Genomic DNA, 23,765 nt, shown 5'->3' with positions numbered 1-23,765 from the left:
AGTGCAACTTTAACCTGCGTCCTTAAGACTTGAGCCTGCCAAAATTCTGACTTTTCAATTACCTTCCTTGTCTTTGGCCAGTGACAGAAATAATCTATAGTGGAAGTCAGTCACTGTGTCTGATTTCCCATTGCACGGGTTGAGAGTCATTGGCAGAGGTGCCATAGCAATCAAGAATTCATAGACAACAGACTATAGGTATGCCTCTCAGGGGTCCCAGTGGCTGATTGCAGCCACATGTGCATCAGATAATCTATTTACCCATTACCAGTTTGCATGGTTTGGAGAATGATGGACCAAATGCTGGGTGTACTAGTGCCTCTTTCTGTTTTCACCAAGGTACTTCTGCAGCTTGCACCCTAAGGTTCACAAAAGTTTGCTGGCAGTAGGGTGTTTTAAACACTAGCTTTAGGCCAAAGGGCCTAAATTGGTTTACGCAATAGAAAGGACTGGTAAAAGTAAGAGGGACATAAATGGAAAATCTAGATTACTTACCAGTGTCCCCATTTACTTCAGGAAATGTCCGGAACAACGCAGCCTCAGCAACGCGCGCTCAAACAAGTCAAGCGCTACCATGTTTGCCTTAACCATGCATATGCATACAGGCGGGAGGGGTTAGTTTTAGGTCTCAATGCGGGGACGAAGGGATAGTTTTTAGGGTTGGAGCAGCAGGGAATTTTTTAGGACTTGGTGTTAGGGGTTGGTTTTCAGGAGGGAGGGGGGTAGTTTTAGTTCTGAGCCCGGGGAGGAAGGTCTTTTTTTGCCTGGGGGCCATTTTAGGACTTAGGGTGGGGGTAAGGGATCGGGTTAGTTTTTTGGGCTTAGGGGGCCATTTTAGGGTTCAGGGTGGGGGGGAAGGGGTCGGGACAGAGCGGCGAAGGGGCTGGGTCAGAGTAGATTTTTGCCCAGGGGGCATTTTAGGGCTCAGGGCAGGGGTCATAAATTGTAACCATGCATATGTATTTGCCATAAATGCCTCAACAACGCATATTTTGTTGTACAGGCATGCATGGTGAAGACTTTTGTGGTTAAGACTGCGCTGACCCGGCATGCGTGGTTCCGTCTTATAACGATTTCCTTCTAGTTCTCCTCTATCCATTATAGTCTTTTGCCTTGCCCACCAGCCTTGACTTCATGTAGACGTTTGTTACATCAGGAGAATGTCGACAATGTTGCCCAGCTTTGTGGCACCAGGCTGTGGTTGGCGTGACTGTATTACAGCATCATACTTTATATCTGAAGATCCCTTCCAAGAGTAAGACTAGGACTTATGAGGTAAGTCATACAAGCATTACAGCTTAAAGTAACACGGTGCTGCATGGGGCCCCATACACCCCAACGTTTGCACACAATACAGTGCTCCAAATGTCACAGTACAGGATATTTAGATCACAAATTGAAATGGAGGAAATAGTTTACAATAGTTTTATTTTTGAAGGCGGTCAACGAGGTTGTTATCACATGTACACAACATTTTGTACAAGTTCTCAAGATATGCACAATCTTCTTGCAGTACGCGGTCTGTGTAGAGAAATTAAGCATTTATATTAAGGACGACGTTTAAAAAGATAACACGTGGGGTTTAAAATTTTCCGGTTTCAAATAATAATCCAGTACACACTTGGGGTTTAGTGTCTGCAGTCCGAAAAAAAGAAAAAATGCTTCATGAGTGGAAAACATAGCAAATGTGAAAAACAAATACAATACATGAGCAGATGATAAAACACATCTTTGCCTAATGCAGGATAACACATTGTAACCCTCATTAAATCTATTCTAAATGAGGAGTTCATTCTTAATCTGAGAGTGCTGCTCCAGGCGCTATCAGTTTCTGTCTCGTCGTCTCTCTTGTTTCTCTTTGCTAGATTGTCTTCGGTGGCGCTCTTCATCTTTCATTCTCTCGTTGTATCCCTCTGGGCTGCGGGTCCTGCTCCTGGCCTTCCGTTGCCTGTGTCCATCATATGTGGGGCTCCTGCTTCCCTTGTTCTGCCTGTGACCTCTGCGTGGACTTTGTGACTTTTCTCTTCTTCTGTGGCTCCTGCTGTCCTGTTCATGCCTGCTGTCCCGCTCACGCCGGTCACCTTGGCCTTCACCCTGGTGTTGATTTATGCCTGTTGGCTGCTCTCTTTTCTTGTCATATCTGCTGGTATTTGGCATTTCCCTACCCCCTTCTCCATTATGACGAGGTCTGGGAACAGTGCTATTGCGTTTTTCTGTTTTTCCCTCAGAATCGCTGCTATTCTCCTCTGGAACCTTGGTTGCATTTTTTGTGTGAGTTCTAACCTTGTTGTCAGCCTCACTGTCACTGCTACTTTCTGTACTGTCACTGGATGAAGAGGAAGCGCTGCTCTTGCGTTTCTTGTGTTTACTTTTGCTTTTTTTCTTTTCAAGCTTTTTCTTTTTATCTTTCTTTTTTTTCTTTTTCTTCTCAAGACGGTCCAATTTTCTAAAAAATTAAAAGAAATGGGGTTAGACAATGTTTGTAAATTGCAGTATTTTCACAATATGTGTACATTTTAAGGTCTGGCCTCGAGACCTATTTAGCATCTCACCAGCTTTATGTTTCCCAAAAAATCATGATAAAAACTACACAAACATTAATTCACATAAAACACATTTACAGGACAGCCAAGATTGCGAATAAAAACCAAAAAAAAACATTGAAATTCACCAGTTATGGTTAGCTCCAAAAATTATAACTCCCACAACAGCCATGCCATAACTCGCACACCAAATGCAATGCTTATGGACTTTGGCTGTGTGTAGATTGAGTGGACTTACCCCTGTTGAAAAGCTCAGGTGCCCACCCATGGGAGTTTGGCTGCAGGGTCTGGCTTCTCGCTAGGCCTTGTGCTCAAACCCCCATTAACAGCCAACCGTGCTGCACACAGCCAAAGGTTGGCCACAGGATGTGCTGGGTGCAGAGACTGGCATACGGATGCACCCTGTACCCAAACCTCCTGGCGGCCAACCCCGCTGTGCAGGGGGCTTTGCTGAGTGTTCAAGTTTGCTTTGGCCACAGGGCTTTGCCAATTAACTGTGAGCAGCCAATCACAACTGCACAAGACCTCCCACTCTGTGCAGCTGGGGATGGCAGCGCGGTCTGTTCTACATTCAGATCCTGTGCTCAAACCTCCATCGGTGATGAACCCCCCCCCCCACACACACTTTGAACTGCCCGCATAGGTTGGCCGCAGAGCCACTGCAGATGGACAACTCTTGTTGGCATAGCCTTTGGCAGGGTCTGGGGCATGGCTTAGGCTATGATCGGGAGCTGCGCACACTCACCACATATGCAAAATCCCTGATGCACATAGTCACTGGCATTGAGAAGCTCAGGTGCACCAAAATAATTTTCTCCAAATTTCCAAAGATTTGAGAATCCTGAATCATATTATCTAATTCTGAAACCCCCTGGACAATACCCAGGGTAATGGGAAGGTCAAGGATTCGGTAATCCAATACTGGATTTGTGAATCCAACATAAAAAGGTACTTAAAAAGAAAAATTAGTAGCTGGATGGTGTCTTTGAACCACCCCCCTTCACTCCCATTGGCCTTGGGATCAGCCTGCTCCCTTAAGCCTTATGCAACAGAATTTTGTTCTGTGATGGCCAGCCAGTCACAGCACGACAGATAAGCAAATCCACAGCCAGCTTTGCAAATCTGTAATGGATGACAGGAGAAAAAGCTCCATTGCCCAATGGTGTTCCTGTATTTTCATTTTCTTTTTATAATGGATTCATGAATCCTCTGTGGATTTTAGAATCCAGGGAGCATTTACACATGGATGGTTTACATAACTCTAACTTTTAACTCATCGAAGTTAATGCCACATATTTTGCCAACACTAATTTCTTATTACCTGCTGAACAGATTTACACAAAACCAAGTAAAGGCGCTATCAGGGTTCTAGTTCCAGCCAAGTTTGATGTAAATCCCTTCAGCAGTTGTATTATTGTAGATGATAGCAAAGATTCTAATGGGAGTTAAAATTGGAAATAACTGCTTTTATTACCCTGTAAAGTCTTCAAGTCCTGTAATTGCGGCCATAATATTTATCTCAAGCTGCGGCCAGCCATCTGCAAGGTTTGGTAGCGTGGAGCTGGCTTTGGCTTCTTAACACATTCAAATCATGAATTTGGAGTAGTGTTACCATGAACTTACATGGAACCATCAGTGCATCACTCCTAAAATGGAACTGCAGAGTTATCCTATTGAGAGTTGATCAGCTAGCTAGGTAGGAAGGTGCTCAAGCAACTTGACTTCCTCCCACCTGGATTCTGTGCCCAATAAAAAAAACACGCGAACAAGTAAATCCTGTAAAACAATGCCAACAGAAAGGCTACTGATGCTGTGTGCCTCCCTTTCCATAAATGCAGTTTCTGGGAAAGGAAAGTGGGATATTATGGCAGGCAACATAGCTTGGGGACATGCATGGAACTGAAGGTGCCATTTTTTTAGGTTGGGAGACACTGCCTTCTTGTCAGACCTAAATAAAAAATGCAGCAGAAATCGGCGCTGGTTATCTTTTTCCTAGTACTTCACTAATCACCAACTCGTGAAAACTCCAGCCTTAAATGTCTGCACCAAACAAGGCTCCCGCAGTTTCGTTTTTTAAATATTTTGCTCTCAATGCAGTGACTCCTAATTTACCCATGCAAACACACATTCAGTCATGGACCCTTCCAGTCTCTGACGCGGGGTACTGCCACTGCCACTGCCACTGCCACTGCCAGATCACTGTGTGGTGTCTGATGCCTATTTGGAGACGGGGTTGGAGTGTGTATCATTACAGAGGCTAATAGAGGATGTGGCTTAACGGGTAAAGCGATCGACGTCAATGCTGGGGAACCAAGTTCGAGTCTTGGCAGGGACACTCAACATCCTGTGATTCTGAGCAAATCACTAAATCTCCTCGTGACTAACAAAATTGAATGCGTCTTTCTGTAACACAACTGGTGCTCATGTAAAGCGCTCGGATACTTTCTGGACTAGTCCAACCTGGGTCTTCCACCTTATATCCTCGACCTCCTGGTACGCCTTCATGAGGGGAATTTTGCCAGGGTGAGATGGGGTAGTCAGGCTCAGAGAACTGATAAGATCCCAGTCAGCAGAGGAGTCCGCCAGGGCTGTGTACTAGTGCCCACTCTTTTTTCCCTTTTTGTGAACGGAGTGGTGAAATTTCTGCTAGAAGTCCCGGCGGACGCACCTGTTTTGGTGGGGGAAAAAGTCCCCACTCTTTTATTTGCTGACGATACCCTGCTGATATCTTAGACACCGGCAGGGTTACAGAAGCTTTTAGATAGATTTTATTTGTTTTGTTCAATGAGAAGTCTGGTCATTAACACATCAAAAACTAAGCTCCTCTCTTTTAAATCTCGTAAATCACCTAGTGTATCTATTTTGTCCGATGGAGTTCCCCTTGAATATGTCAAATTATTTGACTATCTAGGTATCAGGATCTCTGACACTCTGAGTTGGAAGCCCCACATTCACAAAATGCTGCTTAATCACAAACGGGCCGCAGGGGTAATTGCTAAAGAACATCGCTCCTCGAGGAGCAAGCCAATTACTCCCGCATCAATGATCTACCAGGCCAAAGCAGTAGGTTCGGCCATATATGGAGCCGAACTTTGGGGGTTCGAAAACACAGATGAACTTACTCTGTCCGAGAATAAATTTCTAAGAGAACTAGTATCAATGCCTAGGGGTACTCCTTTGAAACCTTTCTTTAGTGATCTGGGCAGGCGTTCATTTAAAGATATTGTTAGGCTACGCCCTCTGTTATTTTGGGCTCGCCTATGGCGCACCCCGGAGCTAGCAAAATATACCGAAGGCTTGAGAGAAATTATGAACACAGCTGGCTCTCAAAAAATAAGCTGGCTTCGTAATATCAAAAAATCTCTTATCCAGCTTGGTCTTAACGACCTTTGGGAGCATGGAGCCCCCGTGAGCAAGGTGGATCTCAAAAAAGCATATTGGGCCTGGATTGACAACCAGGATCTTGGTAGCTCAAGTCTTGGAAGATTAACCGAAGCTTTCTACACCTTTAAGCAGACAGTTAACTTTGAGCCCTTCCTTGAGTTTATATTAAAACCTAGGGACAGAGCACTGTACTTTCAATTCAGACTTGAGATCCTCCCTACTCGCGAATTTACTAGCAAATGGAAGCCTCCCTACCAGACCCCCGCTACTTGCCCGACATGTCCTGAAAAAGTAGAAAGTACAGCTCACATTATGTTTGAATGCCCAGTGTATAGTAACCCAAGAAAAAGATGGTTAGCCCCTGCCTGCCGTCTCCTGGGCATTTCGAACTATCGTGTCGCCCTACGTATTCTTCGCTCTGACACAAGTTTGGTGTTAGTCTGTGCTGTGGCCAAATTTCTGGGCTGGTCCTGGATCATTAGAAACAAACTTAATAACTGCACTAGTTGATATAATGAATTGTCTTTTTTACATATGTCTTTTTAAATCGTATTTTTAAATTGTATTTGTAACATGTCTTTTTTAAATCAGCCACTAAGCTATTATCACGATCTGCTGTAAAATTTGTTCCCTAATGAACTTCTATTTTTACTATGCTTTTTTGTATATGCTTTTATGATAATTCTTATCGAAATAAAGCTTTCTGACTGGACTGACTGACTGGACTAGTTCGCGCTATAACAAACTCAGAAAAAACTAGCCCTTACTTTAGAGCTATTTCAATTCACATTGTGTGCAATAAGGAAGGCAGAATAGTTCCAAACTAGGTTTCAAGTACACATGTCAACATGTCACCTCAAAATGTGACAAAGGGTTCTTCAAGAGTGAGTTTGCTGGCATCCCAAATGGGGGGCGGAGTTTGTCTGTCGTCAAGATGGCCGCGATCTAGGAGAGCTCTCCTGATCGCCACCAATTATTATTATTTTTTTAATTTTATTTATTTAGTGCATTTTTATAAAGCGCGGACATTACCCAAAGGTGTTAGAGCGCTGTACAATAGAGCTAGTTACGTTACAAGAGAAAAGTGGCACAGAATATAACACTGTATAATACTCCTGCAAATCCTTTATATCTCGTTGCTGTGTGGGGGAATATTGTAATTGCTGCTAAGTGCTCTCCGATGATCCAAACGCTGTCTGAATCGTAGCAGCTAAACCCGAGCTGTGGTCTGTGACGCATTACAGGCGACAGAGCTAGGAGGTTACCCGGCTATCCGGAGGCTTGCCGCGGCCCTTTCGGGGACGTGCTCTCGGATCCGGCAGAGCGGCGAGAAGTGTCAATCAAAGACCGGTGGCAATGCATCTGGTGCGACACGGTCTAATCCAGCTGACCAACGAGGGGCAAGTCTGATCGAGCGGGGTGCTGTCGGCGATCGGGAATCTGCAACGGGGTCTCCTGCTGCATCGCCGGAGATAGCGGTAAGAAACACTGCGGGGCAAAGGCACGAACTATCCGGCAAGCGGCCTGCTACCAGCAAAAACAGGACTGCGGGGGGCAGGATCTTTGGCGATATTTGCCTACCAAGTGGCAGCTTAAAATACTGACTGTTCAACTCGGAACTGCTGTAGGGCAGCGTGCACTACACTGCGGTGGATGAGCCTGCTGGAGGGGAGCCTTCATAAGTGTACAAATTGTGACTGGGATCATCCTAAATATTGTGCTATCCAGAGTGCACTCTTGGAGGGAGCAGCGGAGTGCGAATACCATAAGAACTGGTGATCCGTTGTGTCCATTAGCCCTATGAGTGCATGAGGAGGCTGCAATTGTGTATTAACCACTCCCCCCCGCCATTAACCTAAAGAGACACTCGGTGAGTGTCAATAACAAGGTTCTGGTGGCCGCCCTTGATATCTGTCCTGCACTGGGGCCCGAGGCTCTGCTGGATCTTCGAGTGCACATTACCCTATACCAGTGCTACGCCCGACAGGCACAGTTGCGCTACAGCGGCACCGCAATCATGGGCAAAATGGATAAACTTCAGCCCAAGCTGCAATTCGAGCTTCGCACAACTCCTAGAACAAAAGAGTCCACGCCTGTTGAACATGATCCTGCCTTGGACGACCCAGATGCGAATGCAGACATAGATATGAAGCAGGCGTTTCGTACAATCCAGCAAAGACTCTCTAAGAGAGACAGTAAAATAGATGCACTCTCATTCCGCATGGACAGGATGTCAGAGAGACTGGATAAACATGGCGGCAGGCTCGACGTGTGGCGGAACAACGCATCTGGGATGTGGAGGATGTCATTCGAGCAGACGCAGAAACGGATACAGAGAGGTATAAGATCCTGTGAGCTCTACAATCCAAGGCAGAGGACCTCGAAGCGAGATCTCAACAAAATAATATCCACATTTTGGGGGTTGCGGAGTCGTCCAACATCGGAAATATGGAGCGGTTTGTTGAGAGGCTACTTGTAGACCTATTGGGCCGGAATACCTTCTCGGACATATTGGTGGTGGAGCGTGCGCATCGTTCCTTGGCACCCAGACCGATACCGGGAGCTGCCCCTCGGCCCATAATAGCAAGATTGCTAAATTATAGAGACCGTGATGCGGCCTTCTGAAAGGCCCGAGAAGTGGGAACACTTCGTCACGAAGGAATGGAATTATCCCTGTTCCCCGACTTCACCGTGCAAGTACAAGAAGCGTGAAGACTCTTCATTCCGGTGAAAAAGAAACTTTGGGACCTATACCTGGAGTACAGCATGCTGTACAAGGCAAAGTTGAGAGTAAAAATAGACGGTAAAATGCAATTCTTCACGGATCCTGAAACTGTGCTTCGATTCATCAAAGACAAGCAACAACGCCTGAAGCACCAGAGTTCGCCAAGATCTTCTCAAGCGCACATGGAGGGCTCCCCGAAGGCTCTGGAAGAACCTGACTCTGAAGAGTGACTATCGAGACGGACCTTAGATGGCTCACAGTTTGACTGGAAATGGATATTGAAGGTAACACAGGTACACAAGAACATGCTTGAGGAGGTTCCTGTGAGCTCCACTACAATTCGAAAGCATAGACTTAGAATCCCCAGGAAACTGGCATTGTGCAGTATATCGGACTGCTTGATCTGAACATGGGTTTACAGGCCGCATGGGGGTACAGCCCCACACAGTGACACTTCGATAAAGTTAAATGTGGTTATCAGTATCATAAGGGTGGTGTAGGGAGATAGACAGGATGGCAACATCTGCCCCCAAGTGTATCACACCATTTACATTGTTCTTTTTGGGATTCTCTTTTGTTTCAAGTGATAGGGGACGGGTGGACAGATCAGATGGCCACGACTGTTGGGGGTTCTCGTGGCGTGGGAGGGAAAGGCAGTTATAGTAGCAGGAAGGTGCGCATTGAGGTAAACGTGCAACAACAGCCACACACAGTACAAACTATAGGGAAGAAGAGTTTGTTCATGGAAATGTGCAAGTATTACCAATGGTAACGTTAGGTGAGTCAGCGCAGGTAATTCAGCTCATGACCTGGAATGTTCGTGGATTAAATGATAATAGGAAAGTTAGACGGGTGGGCGCTTACTTAAAGCAGCACTCTGTGGCAATCACAATTCTACAGGAGACACATCTTACCCCAGAGTGCAGTAGGGAAGTGCATCGCAAATTACAGGGGATTTGTTATTCTGCGGATTACACATCTCATGCCAGAGGGGTTTTGATTTGGGTTGATAGGAAAGCGGGAGTGGAGATGACAGGCTTGCTACAAGATTAACAGGGCAGGTATGTGGTGGCCCTTTGCACACGGAGAGACCTGAGGTTCCTCCTACTCTAGAGTAGTGACATGTGCACACCTCCCTCGTACATATTCAGACCACTCCCCTGTCCGTCTTGCTTTACAATACAAGGCCCCACGAATCTCGCCGTTCATATGGCGATTTCCACCTTATTCCCTCTTGGACCCTGTGTTCAAAGAAGGGTTGGTGTCAGCAATAGAACATTTCTTTACAAATAACAGGGATGGTATCAACGTTTGTCACGGTATTGGAACCATTTAAAGTCTACATTAGAGGGCTGGCAATTTCCACACATGCAGGTGTTCTGCGCTCCATTTGTAGCAGATTAGGAACGCTGATAAGGGAAATAGGTCAACTAAAACAGAGTATGACGGGAGATGGGACCGCTCAAGCTACTATTGACCTTAAGCAGAAATTGGCCGAGTTCATTGACTAAGCCAATGACGAAGTCAAACACATGGGATAATATGCAACGGCCCGCTGCTATGGGGAACAGGAATGACCTGGCGCCACTCTAGCAGGCCTACTGCGACCCCAGAGGGAACTAGATAAAATGGTGGGCATGACAAACGATAACAGAGACCCGATACGCACTCCAGAAGATATAGCTGCCCATTTTGGATCTTATTACCAAACATTATACACTTCTCGAGTCCCTACTGACAAGGCCACATTAGAGGAGTACTTATCATACATCAAAATACCATGGCTATTGACTGAACATAGGGAACACTTAATGGCACCCATAACATCTGATGAGATACGGGACACACTGCGGGGAATGGCAATTGGGAAAGCTCTGGGAGCGGATGGTCTCTCTGTAGTTTTTTATAAGGAGTTCCAAGATTTGTTGATCCTCCATTTACAAATGTTATATGAAGCAATGGTGGAATCTGGCACCATGCCGCCTTGTATGCGGGAAGCGATAATTGTCACCCTGTTGAAACCAGGTACATCACCTAATACTTGCTCCTCTTACAGGCCCCTATTTCTGCTTAATGTTGATGCCAAGCTCTATGCAAAGATACTGGCTAATAGGCTGGCGCTCCTGTTGTATTGTTCGACTAGAACAGGCGGGGTTTGTCCCCAGTCGTAACCTATCACAAAATCTTAGAACGTTGTTTGGTACTGTACAGAACTTGAATCCTGACGTGAAGGCAGCTGCAGTTTTTCTCGATGCCGAGAAGGCATTTGACACTGTGGAGTGGAATTTTATGTTTGCGGTGCTACAAAAAAAGGAGTCCGAGATATATTTCTCCGTCTAGTGGCAGTACAATACACATTACCCACAGCTAGAGTGAGGATAGTTGATGAAGTTTCTCAATCATTTGATATTACCCGGGAACGCGAATGGGTTGCCCTCTATCACCTCTATTATATGCGATTTTAGTTGAGCCATTGGCTTGTGCCATTCGTGAATATCACATGCACAGAGGACTGAGTTTCCCTGAGTATACGTTAAATATATCAGCATATGCAGACAACACCTTATTATACGTTTACAACCCGGAAGTTAACCTTTCCCCTCTATTGCGAGAGATGGTACAATTTGGAGACTACTCTGAGATGCGGATAAATTGGGATAAGTCCATCATCTTCCCTCTCACTCCTGCCACCACAAAGCTGAAGTTCCCCTTACTGGACCAAGCAAGCGGTGCGGTATCTGGGTATACAATTTCACACAGACCCTGCAGTAGTGATGCAGGAAAACTATGGAAGAGCTACTCAGCGGCTGACCGAAAACATAGATAAGTGGGTTAAACTTCCACTCTCCTTGATGGGAAGAATCTCTCTCATGGAAATTGTGATACTGCCAAGATTCCTTTTCCTATTTCAAAACATACCTATTCCGCTCCGAAACTCCTCTCCAAAGGTGGGCTGGGAGCGCTGGATTTGGAGAAATATTATAGGGCAGCGATTAGTACATTTGCTCACTACTGGATACACGGCCCAAAAGACATACCCTTTTTATATCTGGAAAGGAACGCAGGGCACCTCTCTCACTGCCCCAAACGCTCACACAATATGCGCCTCAGAGGCCGCAGGTCTTTAATTCTATAGCGGTTACTACACAAGCCTGGCAGAAGCGGTCATACGTGCAGGCGGGAGCCTTTATATACACTCCAGAAATGCCCCTCCAGTGGTGTTCATGGTTCCCAATAGGCCAAGATGTAGGGGCGAGACAGGCATTACAAACCATAGGTATTAATGTGATGGGTGATTTTTTGTAAGACAGTGGGTTGGCAACCTGGGAGGAGCTACAACAGAAAGACAGGCAACCGGCGGGCACAGTATTATTTCATGTTTTCAGAGCTAGGCACATGTGGCGTGCCCTTATAGGCGATGACTTGCTGGAGCCGCAGATAATGGGGGCACTTACTTCACTAATAAAGACTGAAGAGCCTTCTAAACTGATCACTACATTTTACACTAATTTACAAGACACATGTAAGTCTGAAGTCCTACGAGTTCGACCGGAATGGCAGCCTGATCTGGGTGGTCCACATAGTGATAAGGAATGGCACTATTGTTGTACCCGCACCCGATCAGTGTCACTAAATGGAAGGCACAGACTTATCCACTTTAAGTTTTTGCACAGAGCTTACTGTACCCCTGAGTGTCAGTTTTGGTATGGATTAGCAAAAAACTTTAGCTGTTTTAGATGCGCGGTGGAGGGCACAGGGTTCTGGCATTTAGCATGGCAATGCCCGGGGATCTACCAGTACTGGGGTAAAGTGTTCCAGGTGTTGGGGACCATCATTAGCACAGATTTAGAACCATACCCCAAGATGGCGCTAATCGGGTGGGATTTTTCCATTGCCAAGCAGGTACGCCTGTTGTTGGCAATTGGACTCTTTCTAGCTAAGTGTCGGGTGGCAATTCACTGGATGAGAGGCCCACTACCACGACTTAAAGATTAGCACGCAGACATGCTGTACTGTAATACACAATGTGACACGTATAGCGAGCTGCTTTCTCCCAGAAGCCGTCCCAGGGGTTACTGGGAGCCATACAAAACATACTTTTTAAGCAGATCTGGTGATGCAAATTCAGATCCACAGACTATGGCTACTGAGGCCTTGTCACAGGGGGAAGGAATTCAGTCATAAGAGGGGGTGATGTGAGGAAGCGGGACAGCACCAGTGTGATTAACGAGCAGGGAGTTGAACTTATATGTGATACTGTTTTATAAAGGGACACAATAGTACCATCTGTACCACTCAAAGGTAATACTGAATTACTGACACTCTAAAGGCCTGAATTATATATATGGAATATGCTACTTACCAGTATGCATCTGTTCTTGGCATGTAGAGCTGCAGATCTACACACTATGCATAGATCGCCATCTGGTGTTGGGCCCGGATGTTTGCACTTGTTTTTGTCTTGGAAAGTCATTTGAAGTCTTCGGCTCCATCCTCAGATTGTTTTTCGCCAGCAGGGAAATGATGGAGCTTTGTAAGAAACAGGAAGAATGCCCATGTATGGTGTATCTAAGTAAGATAATACTGGAACAGATAAAGGTAGCCGGGGAGGCGGGTGGGCGTGTGTAGATCTGCAGCTCTACATGCCAAGAAGAGATGCATACTGGTAAGTAGCATATTCCGTTCGAGGTCTATGAGCTGCAGATTATACACTATGCATAGATTGTATAGCAGTATCCCCTACTAGCGGCCACCACCAGTATCTGTTGCAGTAGTTTGAAATAGTGTTTTGAGTACAGCCTGGCCCACACTAGCTTTTTGTTTAGTTTGCACATCGACACAATAGTGTTTTGTGAATGTGTGCGGTGTAGACCATGTAGCTGCTCTGCAGATATCGTCTAAGGTAATGTTCCCTAAAAATGCCATTGAAGTCACTATCTTTCGTGTAGAGTGGGCTTTAGGAGGAACAGATAATGTACGTTTTGCTTTGTGGTAACAAATTTGTATGCATTTGACAATCCACCTAGCTATCCCAGATTTTTATATGGGGTTGCCCTTGTGTGGTGGTGAGAAAAACACGAATAGTTGTTTTCTGTCTTATGAAAAGGTTGTGTTCTCTCTATGTAGTACAGCAGTGCTTTTTTGATATCTAAAAAACAATCCAGGGTTTTGGCTTAAAGGCAGCAAGGCCAAGCCTAGTAGTATCAATTAACAAAGAAAGTGCCAATGCTGCACTTTTAGTCCCAATTCATTCTCAGTGCATTGAATGAAACAATGACACAATCAACCACTTTTTCAGTTGGATTTAATCCAAAAAGCTTTTAGCGATCTACATTGATTCTTTATCCAAAATACAAACCAACACCTTTTAACCTAAATAGGCAACCTTTTATTTCTCTCACATACACCAAAGCCTATGTTGACTCAACACTGATACTATCTGTATGCATTCTCACAGTCTCATTCATTTTGACAGTGCCCCCATTCACATCTTTCAGACTTCCCACACTTCTCACTACGCACTCCACTCTCTATCCAGACACACTCTATACACAACATTTACATAATATTTACATATTAAACAAAGAAAAGGCCATCAAAAACATAAATTTATCCAAACTGCGAATAATACACCATTCGTTTTTTGTTTTTTTAGACTGGCCTAAAACAACACGGTCAACGCGTTTCGAATCCCTCCTCTTGCGGGGATTCTCATCAGGACCAGCGTAGCTGCATCTAATGCTTTCAGAGGCAATGCTGTTGATTCACAAGAACAGTTGACTTGGAACCACTATGGGTCATGCAGGACCAATTCTTTATATTAAATGGTTTATTCTTATGTTATTATCTATCCTTCTCGGTGGATCTTGGTTTGGAAATCCACGGCCGGCTTGCGTCAGAAGTCTTGACAGTACATGAATAAACTCCATAGTTAGACCGCAGTTTTTTTGGGGGCTCCCGACAACGTGTCGGGATCCCCCCAAAAAACTGGCGCTTTCTTTGTTAATTGATTCTTTTGATATCTAAGGTGTGAAGAGCTCTTTCTGCGACTGTTTGTGGCTGCGAGAAGAATACAGGCAGCTCCACAGATTGATTGAGGTGGAAGGGAGAAATTACTTTAGGGAGGAATTTAGGATTAGTTCGGAGAACAACCTTATTATGATGCATTTGCAGAAAGGGTTCCTGAATAGTTAGTGCTTGTAGTTCGCTAACTCTTCGTAGAGAAGTAATAGCTACTAGGAAAGCAGTTTTCCATGTTAAGAATTGTAGCTCACATTTATGTAGAGGTTCAAATGGCGGCCCTATTAGCCTTGTGAGAACGATGTTTACATTCCACACAGGTGAAGGTGGTACTCTGGGGGGAATTATTCTTTTGAGTCCTTCCATAGTGCCTTTATGGCAGGTACTCTGAAAAGTGATAGATGCTTTTTATTTTGTAGATATTCTGCTATGGCAGCAAGATGCAGTCTGATAGACGTGTAGGCTAAGTTGCATCTTTGGAGGTGTAGTAAGTAGCCTATGATGTGTTGGATAGACACATCTAGGGGATCAGTGTTGTTGTTATGACAGTATATTACAAATCATTTCCACTTGGCTGCATAGCATGCTGTAGTGGTAGGCCGTCTAGCTTCTTTGATGACGTTCATACAGTCAGGAGGAAGGTCGAGGTAACCGAATTCTAAGACTTCAGGAGCCAGATCGCTAGGTTGAGCTGAGCTGGGTCTGTGTGCTGTATCTCTCCATGGTTCTGGGTTAGGAGGTGTGGAGAGAGGTGTAATTTTTGGTGCGGAACTACGGAGAGTTGTGTAACTAGTGGAATGAGTGGGAGAGGCGGATAAGCGTATGCAAATCTGCCTGACCAGTTCATCCATATCGCATTGCCTTTGGACAATGGGTGAGGATACCTGGCGGCGAAGTTTGGGCATTTGGCTGTTTGGTGGGTGGCGAAGAGGTCTATCTGTGGTTGCCCCCACATCTGAAAAAACGGTTGAAGAACTTGTGGATGAAGTTCCCGCTCGTGGATTAGTTGTTTGACGGCTCAACAGATCGGCTATTGTGTTTTGGACTCCTGGGACATGTTGGGCTAGGAGAAAAATGTTCTGAGGTATAGCCCACCTCCATATGCTCTGTGCGAACTGAGAGAGCTGCAGAGAGTGTGCCCCACCTTGTTTTTGGATATAATACATGGCTGTCATGTTGTCGGTGTGGACTAAGACAGCTTTGCCTGAAATGTGTTTTTGGAATGCTTTCAAGGCTAGGAATATGGCTAGTAGCTCCAGGTGGTTGATGTGGAGTAACGTTTGCTGAGGCGTCCACCTGCCCTGTATGGTGTGATGTAGTAGGTGATCTCCCCAGCCGGAGAGCGATGCGTCCACTGTCATGACTATTTGAGGAACCGGCTCGAGGAACAGTCGCCCTTTGGAAAGGTTCTTGGTGTTCCACCACTGCAGAGAGCGATGGGTACGACCGTCTACCAACACCAGATCTGTTAGCTGACCTTGAGCCTGGTTCCATTGGCGTGCTAAGCACTCTTGGAGAGGACGCATCTGGAGTCTTGCATGAGGCACTATGAATATGCAAGAGGCCATCATCCCTATGAGTTGCATGAACATTGGAGCTGGAAGAGAGTGTTGCGGTTGGAATTTGGTGAGAAGAGCTTGTATGCTTGCTATCCTGGCGGGACTGGGATAGGCTAGCGCCCTTGAGGTGTCTATTGTGGCACCAAGGTATTGTTGCTTGTGGGACGGTTGCAGCTGGGACTTGGCATGATTTATTGTGAACCCCAGACGTGAAGTTGTTGAATAGTGGCGTGAGTGTGTTGTACACACTGATTGTATGAGCTGGCTTTTATGAGACAGTCGTCTAGATATGGGAAGACGTGGATGTGCTGTCTTCTGAGGTGTGCTGCCACCACCGCAGAGGCGCTTGGTAAACACTCTTGGTGCTGTGGTGACTCCGAATGGGAGTACTTTGAATTGATAGTGCTGACCGTCCACTACGAATCTGAGATATTTTCTGTGAGCGCTGTGAATGGGAATGTGGAAATAGGCGTCCTTGAGGTCTAAAGTAGCAAGGAAGTCGCCCTGGGAAAGCAGAGGGAGGACCTGCTGAAGTGTGACCATGTGAAAGTGGTCTGAGTGTATGTATAGGTTTAGGGGTCTGAGGTCTAAAATAGGCCTTAGAGAGCCGTCCTTCTTTAGTATGAGAAAATAGAGGGAGTAAACTCCCTTGTTTTGTTGGTGCAGGGGAACTGGTTCTATTGCACTTTTTTTGTAGGAGGGAGATTACCTCCTGCTTTAGCAGTAACAGATGTTCTTGTGACATTGGACGGTGTTTGGGTGGTATGGTTGGGGGGGTAGATGTTAGTTGGAGACAGTAGCCTGATTGAATTATTTGGTGCACCCACCTGTCTGAATTGATGTTTGTCCAAGCATGGAGGAATTGGTGGAGTCTTCCCCAACTGGAGTGGAATGGTCTGGGGGAAGTGGCGGAAGTCATGGGGTGGAGGCAGAGCGGGAGTTGTTGTTTTAGCCTCTGCCTTTGCTGTTGTCCCCCCTGTAACCACCCCTTTGGTAACCTCTAGTAAAGGTGGATTGGGTGGGAGCCTTGTAAGAGGTGGAGGGGCTATCCGAGGAGTAGCCTCTATGGGTGCCTCTGAAGGATGAGCGACGAAAGGACCGTCTGGGAGCTTGCAACTGCAAGGCTCCCATAGACTTGGCCGTGTCTGTATCCTTTTTCATTTTCTCAAGTGATACGTCCACATTTGGGCCAAATAGGTGTTGCTCATCAAAAGGCTGATTGAGTATGGAACTCTGGACTTCGGGTTTAAAACCTGAGATGCGTAACCAGGCATGCCTGCGTAAAAGGACACTGGTGTTTATTTCCCTTGAGGCAGTATCTGCTACATCTAGGGCACAACGGATGGAGGTGTTAGTGATGGTTTTACCCTCCTGTATGAGTTCATTGGCCCTGTTTTTATACCTGTCAGGGAGGTGCTGCATTATGGACTCAAGCTCATCATAATGTGCCCTGTCATACCTGGCTAACAGCACTTGGGTATTAGCAATGCGCCAAATGTTTGCTGCCTGTGACGTTGTGTGTTTGCCAGAGGCGTTCAGGAGTTTTGATTCCTTATCTGGTGGTGGTGCGTCACCTGATGTTTGGGAATTTGCTCTCTTCCTTGCATTAGAGACTACCAAGGAGTCTAGTGGTGCGGGGCCTTTAATGTATACTGGATCAGTAGGAGCAGCCTTATACTTTTTTTCTATTCTCGGGTTGATGACTCGAGCTCTCACTGGGTCTTTAAAGATCTCTGGTGCATGCTTAATGACCCCTTTTAGCATGGGTAAAATTGAGGTGGACCTTTGTGTGGTATCAAAAGTGTCCATGAGAAAATCTTCCTCTACTGGGTCTGTATGAAGGGCAACCCTGTGGTATTGAGCAGCTCTGTGAAGGAGCTGGTTGAAGCCGATATTGTCGCCTGGAGGGATGTGGGGTGTAAGGGACGTCTGGGACACTGTAATCATCCCAGGGGTCCGGGGAGCCAGTAGGGGTAGGTTCCCCAAGGGGTTGATCGTCCGCACCTCCCCCTGCATCATCTGAGGTGTTAATAGAAAATGAGAAACGGGGGTGCACGAAAAAGAAAAGTCCGAAAAGGTTTCTTTTAACTAAGTGTCCTTTTTAATTTTCATTTAAGTTTTGTAGGTAAAAAGTTGGTCAGCCAACGCGTTTCATTCCCTCAACGGGAACTTCATCAGGGCTGTAACATGATAAAAATGACATAGATATTACCAATAAATCAAGACACAGGACTTACAACATGAACAAATAACCATACAATATGAAAATCATACAGACAAAACAGATTTACAACAACATTAAAAAGTGTCCATGAAATTACACCAATCAATACTGGACACATTTATATCACATTAAAAACATGTATACAAACAAAGTTTTTTTTGGAAAAACGAGAATCGAATAGGATTTTTTATAAAAGGTGTTTGTGAATTTATCTGACTGTTAGATTCTTTTGAAAAACAGAAGATTGAACCTCATCAGGTTTTATGGACACCAAAAACGAGGAATTCAGAAAATATTTATACGTAACAAACATATACTTTTTTATATATTTTTTGGAGAGTAAAAGAAAGAAAGCAGAGAAATAAGAGGAAACCTTATAAAAAATATAGATAGATACCAGGTTGTGTGAGTGTTCTTAAACTCTTAACAATGGCCGCCGATTTAGGTTAGGAACTTAGGGGCCACCACTCTGACTTATACTCAATTCAATTGGTCAGATCCTGCTAAGCGGGCGGAGTCACGTACATTTAATTACAATGGCGGGCTGTGCAATCTGCAACGAGGAAGACGTTGTCGTATCGATCACTCCGTAAAGGTTACTGCCGGTGAGTGCACACGGGCTGAAATGCTGTTATGCCCGTGGCAATGGATTACAGCTTGTATTTGTAGCTGTTAGTTATTGTGTGTTTCTGTAGTTTTCACTCCGTAAAGGCTACTGCCGGTTAGTGCACACGGGCTGAAATGCTGTGATGCCCGTGGCAATGGATTACAGCTTGTACTTGTAGCTGTTAGCTATTGTGTGTTTCTGCAGTTTTCTTATAAGGGAGAAACAATTTACTTTTTTGTCCGCTGTTATGGTGTGTCCATTTGCAGTTTCGAAATAAAGAGGCGGAGTTACGTATGTTTGTCCGCCACGACGGATTGCTCCACACTTAATGAGGAGCCTGCCGCCGTACCAGCTATTCTCCTATTCCCGTTGAGGGAAGGAAACGCGTTGGCTGACCAACTTTTTACCTACAAAACTTAAATGAAAATTAAAAAGGACACTTAGTTTAAAGAATCCTTTTCGGACTTTTCTTTTTCGTGCACCCCCGTTTCTCATTTTCTATTGACGTTTGATCTGGAGCACAGTAGCGCCACACAGCGGCTGGCGTTTTGGGGTAGCTTGCACGATAACCATTACAATTATTGCAGGAACTGGTGTGAGGTGCGGCAAGAAGGGCCCGCCGCTGTTTTCAGTTGGAAAATCATCTGAGGTGTTGTCGTCATCATCATCTACTGGGGTAGGTGATGGTGTAGGAGAGTGGTGTGGTGGGGGAGGAGGAGGAAGAGGAGAAGGGATCCTTAATGGAGAGGTAGCAAAGTCTCCCTTTTTTGGTGGTGGTGCGGGCGCAGGCGTTTCCGAGGGTCTTTTCTTGATGCTAAGCATTAAATGACCAGTCTTAGGATCCTTCACAAGAGTCTTGAGTAGGATCTGGACGAAACAGTTCCTCTGTGGGAGGCAGATCCTTCGGAGTTGAGGGCTTCGGTGCCGTAAGCTTTTTCGGCGTCGACTCGGTAGCGGTTCTAGGTTTGGAACCATGTAGTTTGGTAGTGTCTTTATCAGATGGAACCTTTTGTTGTTTTTTCGGTTCCGAGGTCTTAGGCTCTGAAGAATCGGGGCCTTTTGGTGGAAGTTTTTTAGTCGGCTCCGAGGGTGTTGTCGGTGCCGAGGAACTAGTGCTAGCCTTCGATGCCGAGTGCTTTGATGTGGAAGCAGCGGTCGGCGTGGATGAGGACTAAGACGTCTTCTTCTTCGGTGCCGGAGTATGTTTGTCGGCACCAAGGGTAGGTTGACTCGAGCCCGAGTCACCTAAAGGCTTAATAGGCTTCTTTACCGGGCCCGAAGGCGGGGCATGGGAAGCAGTGTCTCGGTGTGCACCTGGGCCCGAAGGTGGTACCGAAGCCTTTATTGATAGTGTCGTGGGGGGGGTTTGGATCGGGGTCGGGGGTCGACGTCTGTACTGACGGCCCTTTGAGCTGGAGTGATGTCTTCGACGTCGGAATCATCTGCTTTGGAGGCGCTGATGATGGCTTCTTCGATCCGACCTTGCTCCGGCACATCGACGCCCTCTTGGAAGATGTCGTCGGGGATCGAAGATGACAAGCGCGCCATTGTTCGTCGAGCTCGTCGGTCCCAGATCGTCTTCTTGGAGCGGAAGGAGTCGCAAGCGGGACAGTCTCTGGCCTCGTGCTCCGGTGAGAGGCAGAGGTTGCACACCTCATGTAGGTCGGTGTGGGGAAACTTCGACCCACATCGAAGACACTTTTTAAATGGCGTCCTTTCCATGAGCCGGAGATGAGGCCCAGGTAGGCCCGAAGGCCTTTGTCGACGCCCGGAATCAAAGACTTCGAAGTTGAAGGGTCATGTGGATTGGGAAGGCGCGATTGAAACAATACCATCGAGAAGGGAAGGATTGCAGGTAGAAAGAGAAAACCGTTAACGGTTCCGAACTGGAACGCGAGAACACATCCAAACCCGATGGCGGAAAAAAACAATCTGAGGATGGAGCCGATGCCCATGCGCACTATGATCCAAAGGAGGAGTCACATACCTCGTGACTTCCAAAGACTTTCCAAGACAAAAACAAGTGCAAACATCCGGGCCGAACACCAGATGGCGATGTATGCATAGTGTGTAATCTGCAGCTCATATGCCTCGAACAAATATTTTTTTAAACATTTTTATTAGCATTTTGCAATTAACTATAATTGGTACATTACAGTACTATTCAATGGAGCATACATGGTGTGTCAAATTATTATACATGAGTTTATCTTTCACATTAGTCAGTAAGGTTTGCCTCTTACGCATTAACCATATAGCTGTAAAGGGTCACATTACACAGCATATTACCCTCTCTCTGGCCCTTTAGTCACTGACATCTGACAATGATTCCTCTTGTGGGGGCTCACAGATATTACCACGGAAAGTAAGCCACCTGCCCCACACCCAAGTCCATTTTTTGGGGCATCCCCTGTGGACATAGACTGATTTCTCTATTATCATTGCACAGTCCACGTCACGACACCATTGGCGATGGCTAAGAGTCTGTCTCAATCCCCAGTGCTGAGCTATATTTCGCTTTGCCAATGCCATGCCTAGTGTCGCCCAGTCTTGAGTCATATGATTGAGGTCCGTAGGCTCCCAGATGTTAAGTAGAGATCTCTTTGGTTCCGACGGAACCATAACTCCAGTAACCTGCAAAATTGTACTTATAACCGCCTCCCAGTAAGTTGTGATTTTCGGGCAGTGCCAGAGCGTGTGCAAGAATGTGCCTTATGCACCACACTGTCTCAGGCAGAGCGATGTGTCCGTAGTACCTAATTTATGCAAAAGTGTTCGCATATAGTAAGTGTGGTGCAGAATTTCCAATTGTATCAGTTTTAGTTTTGAAGGTATCGCTACCTCTTTTGGGGAAAACGATTGCCTCCTGCCAATCTGTTTCTTCCAGTGTTCCCACCTCTGTCTCCCATCGCTCCTTAAGGGCTGCCGTGGGGTGTGGCTGATTATTTATTATTTTCCGGTAGGTTTGGGAAATGGCTTTTTTACTCAAGTGGTCTGTCAGAAGCTTGTCCTCTAGCGGTGAGGCCTCTGGTAGTTGTGTGCCTGGTGGAATTACTCCCATGAGCGCATGTTTGATCTGCCTGTATCGGAAAGTTTCCGTCTGTGCCAGCCCGTAAGTGGGCCGTAACTGGGCAAAAGGGACAACCTCACCTTTCTATATCTCCCACCTTTGAGATGCCTATCAGATCCCACTGTCTGAATCCCTTGGTATTTCGCAGTTTACCTAATCATCGGGTTTTCCATAGTGGCGTGGCCTGCGTTAGGACCCCCTCCCATCCCATCGTTCGTTGTGCCTCAAACCAGACTTGGACGGTGTGCGCCATTGGACCTGTGAGAGCCGTCCTCCTAGATTTATTGTATGGTGCCCTCATAATCCCTTCGGCTTCTAGGAGGTGCCTATCCATGCGGAACGCTGGTTCATCTTGAGGTGCGTGAAGCCATTGATTGATTACAGTAAGCTGTGACGCCCAGTAATATATTTTTATATTGGGGAGGGCAATGCCACCGTCATCCCATCCCCTTACTAGTTTATGCATGGCTATACGGGCAGACCTCCCGTCCCACAGCAGATTGGTCACTTCGGCGTTTATCGCTGCAAAGTATGCGAGGGAAACCGGAAACGGCGTAATCTGTAGGACATATAGGAATCTGGGAAGCGCCATCATCTTAAAGAGGGCTGCCCTTCCTAGTAGCGTGAGCGGTAGTGATCGCCAGTGTTTGACATCACGGCGGAATGGCGCCAGGGGCTGCATGAGGTTTTCTGCGATAAACTACGTGTTTTGATGCGTTATATATATGCCTAGATATTTGAATCCATCGGCTGCAATCTGTATTTTGCAGTTATGTGGGAGCCTCAGCTGGGGACCGTGGAGTACATAGAGGAGCGATTTTGCCCAATTTATGGTGTAGCTTGATACCCGCCCATATGCCGCGCATATATCCAATAGGCTATTAATAGAATGTGCAGGGGATGCCAGGTATAATAGTATATCATCCGCATATAGCCTAATGCGATCTTCCCATCCCACAGCCCATTTCAAACCACGGATGACCGGATCCTGTCGTATCCATGCTGCCAATGGTTCCAGCACCAACGCAAAGAGGAGCGGAGACAACCCTGTCTCGTCCCTCTGCCCAGAGGGAAGTCCGCCGAGATGCGACCATTCACTACAACCTGCGCCAGGGGTTTTGTGTATAGCAGCTGCACCCACGCGCAGAACTTTGGGCTGAATCCCAGTTGGCGGAGGACCACGAAGAGAAAGGGCCACTCGACGAAGTCGAATGCCATACGGGCATCTAGGGATAGAATGATCGCGTCCTCCTCGATAGTAGTCCTGCGCGCCATGACACTATGTAATCTCCTTAGATGAAGCGATGTGTTTGGGTTCGGCATAAATCCGGATTGGTCTGGGTGGATCAGTGTTGTGAAATATGGCTGTAGCCTCATGGCCAGTGCTTTAGCGAGTATTTTGGCGTCCGCATTTATCAAGGAGATGGCCTGTAAGGCATGCTTTCCTGCGGGGGTTTGCCCGGCTTATGTATTGCAACTATTGTCGCCAGGCGCGGATACCTTGGCAACTCGCCCTTCTCCAAACTATCTTCGTACATATTGAGCAGGTGTGGTATGAGCGGTGTTGGTGCTTTCTTGTAGAGTTCTGCAGGTATACTATTGGGTCCTAGGGCTTTTCCCATATGTAATGCC

General features: G+C 46.2%; 1 protein-coding gene across 2 annotated transcripts in view; it reads right to left on the bottom strand.

Moving 5' to 3' along the window:
- Window positions 1-1,411: 1,411 nt before the first annotated feature.
- CIRSR (corepressor of RBPJ and splicing regulator) overlaps window positions 1,412-23,765 on the bottom strand; it is a 259,288-nt gene continuing 236,934 nt past the window's right edge. The window contains exon 9 of one of the 2 annotated variants that reach the window (XM_085645265.1): window positions 1,412-2,446. In XM_085645265.1, coding sequence (XP_085501391.1) covers window positions 1,825-2,446 — 622 coding nt within the window. In that variant the 3' untranslated portion in view covers window positions 1,412-1,824. The remainder of the gene's footprint in view (window positions 2,447-23,765) is intronic. The other variant, XM_085645266.1, reaches the window with a different exon arrangement.

Source organism: Triturus cristatus, chromosome 3_1 (assembly GCF_964204655.1).
Source record: "Triturus cristatus chromosome 3_1, aTriCri1.1, whole genome shotgun sequence".
In the NCBI taxonomy this organism is placed as follows: domain Eukaryota; kingdom Metazoa; phylum Chordata; class Amphibia; order Caudata; family Salamandridae; genus Triturus; species Triturus cristatus.
This window is presented reverse-complemented; position numbering and strand designations above follow the sequence as displayed.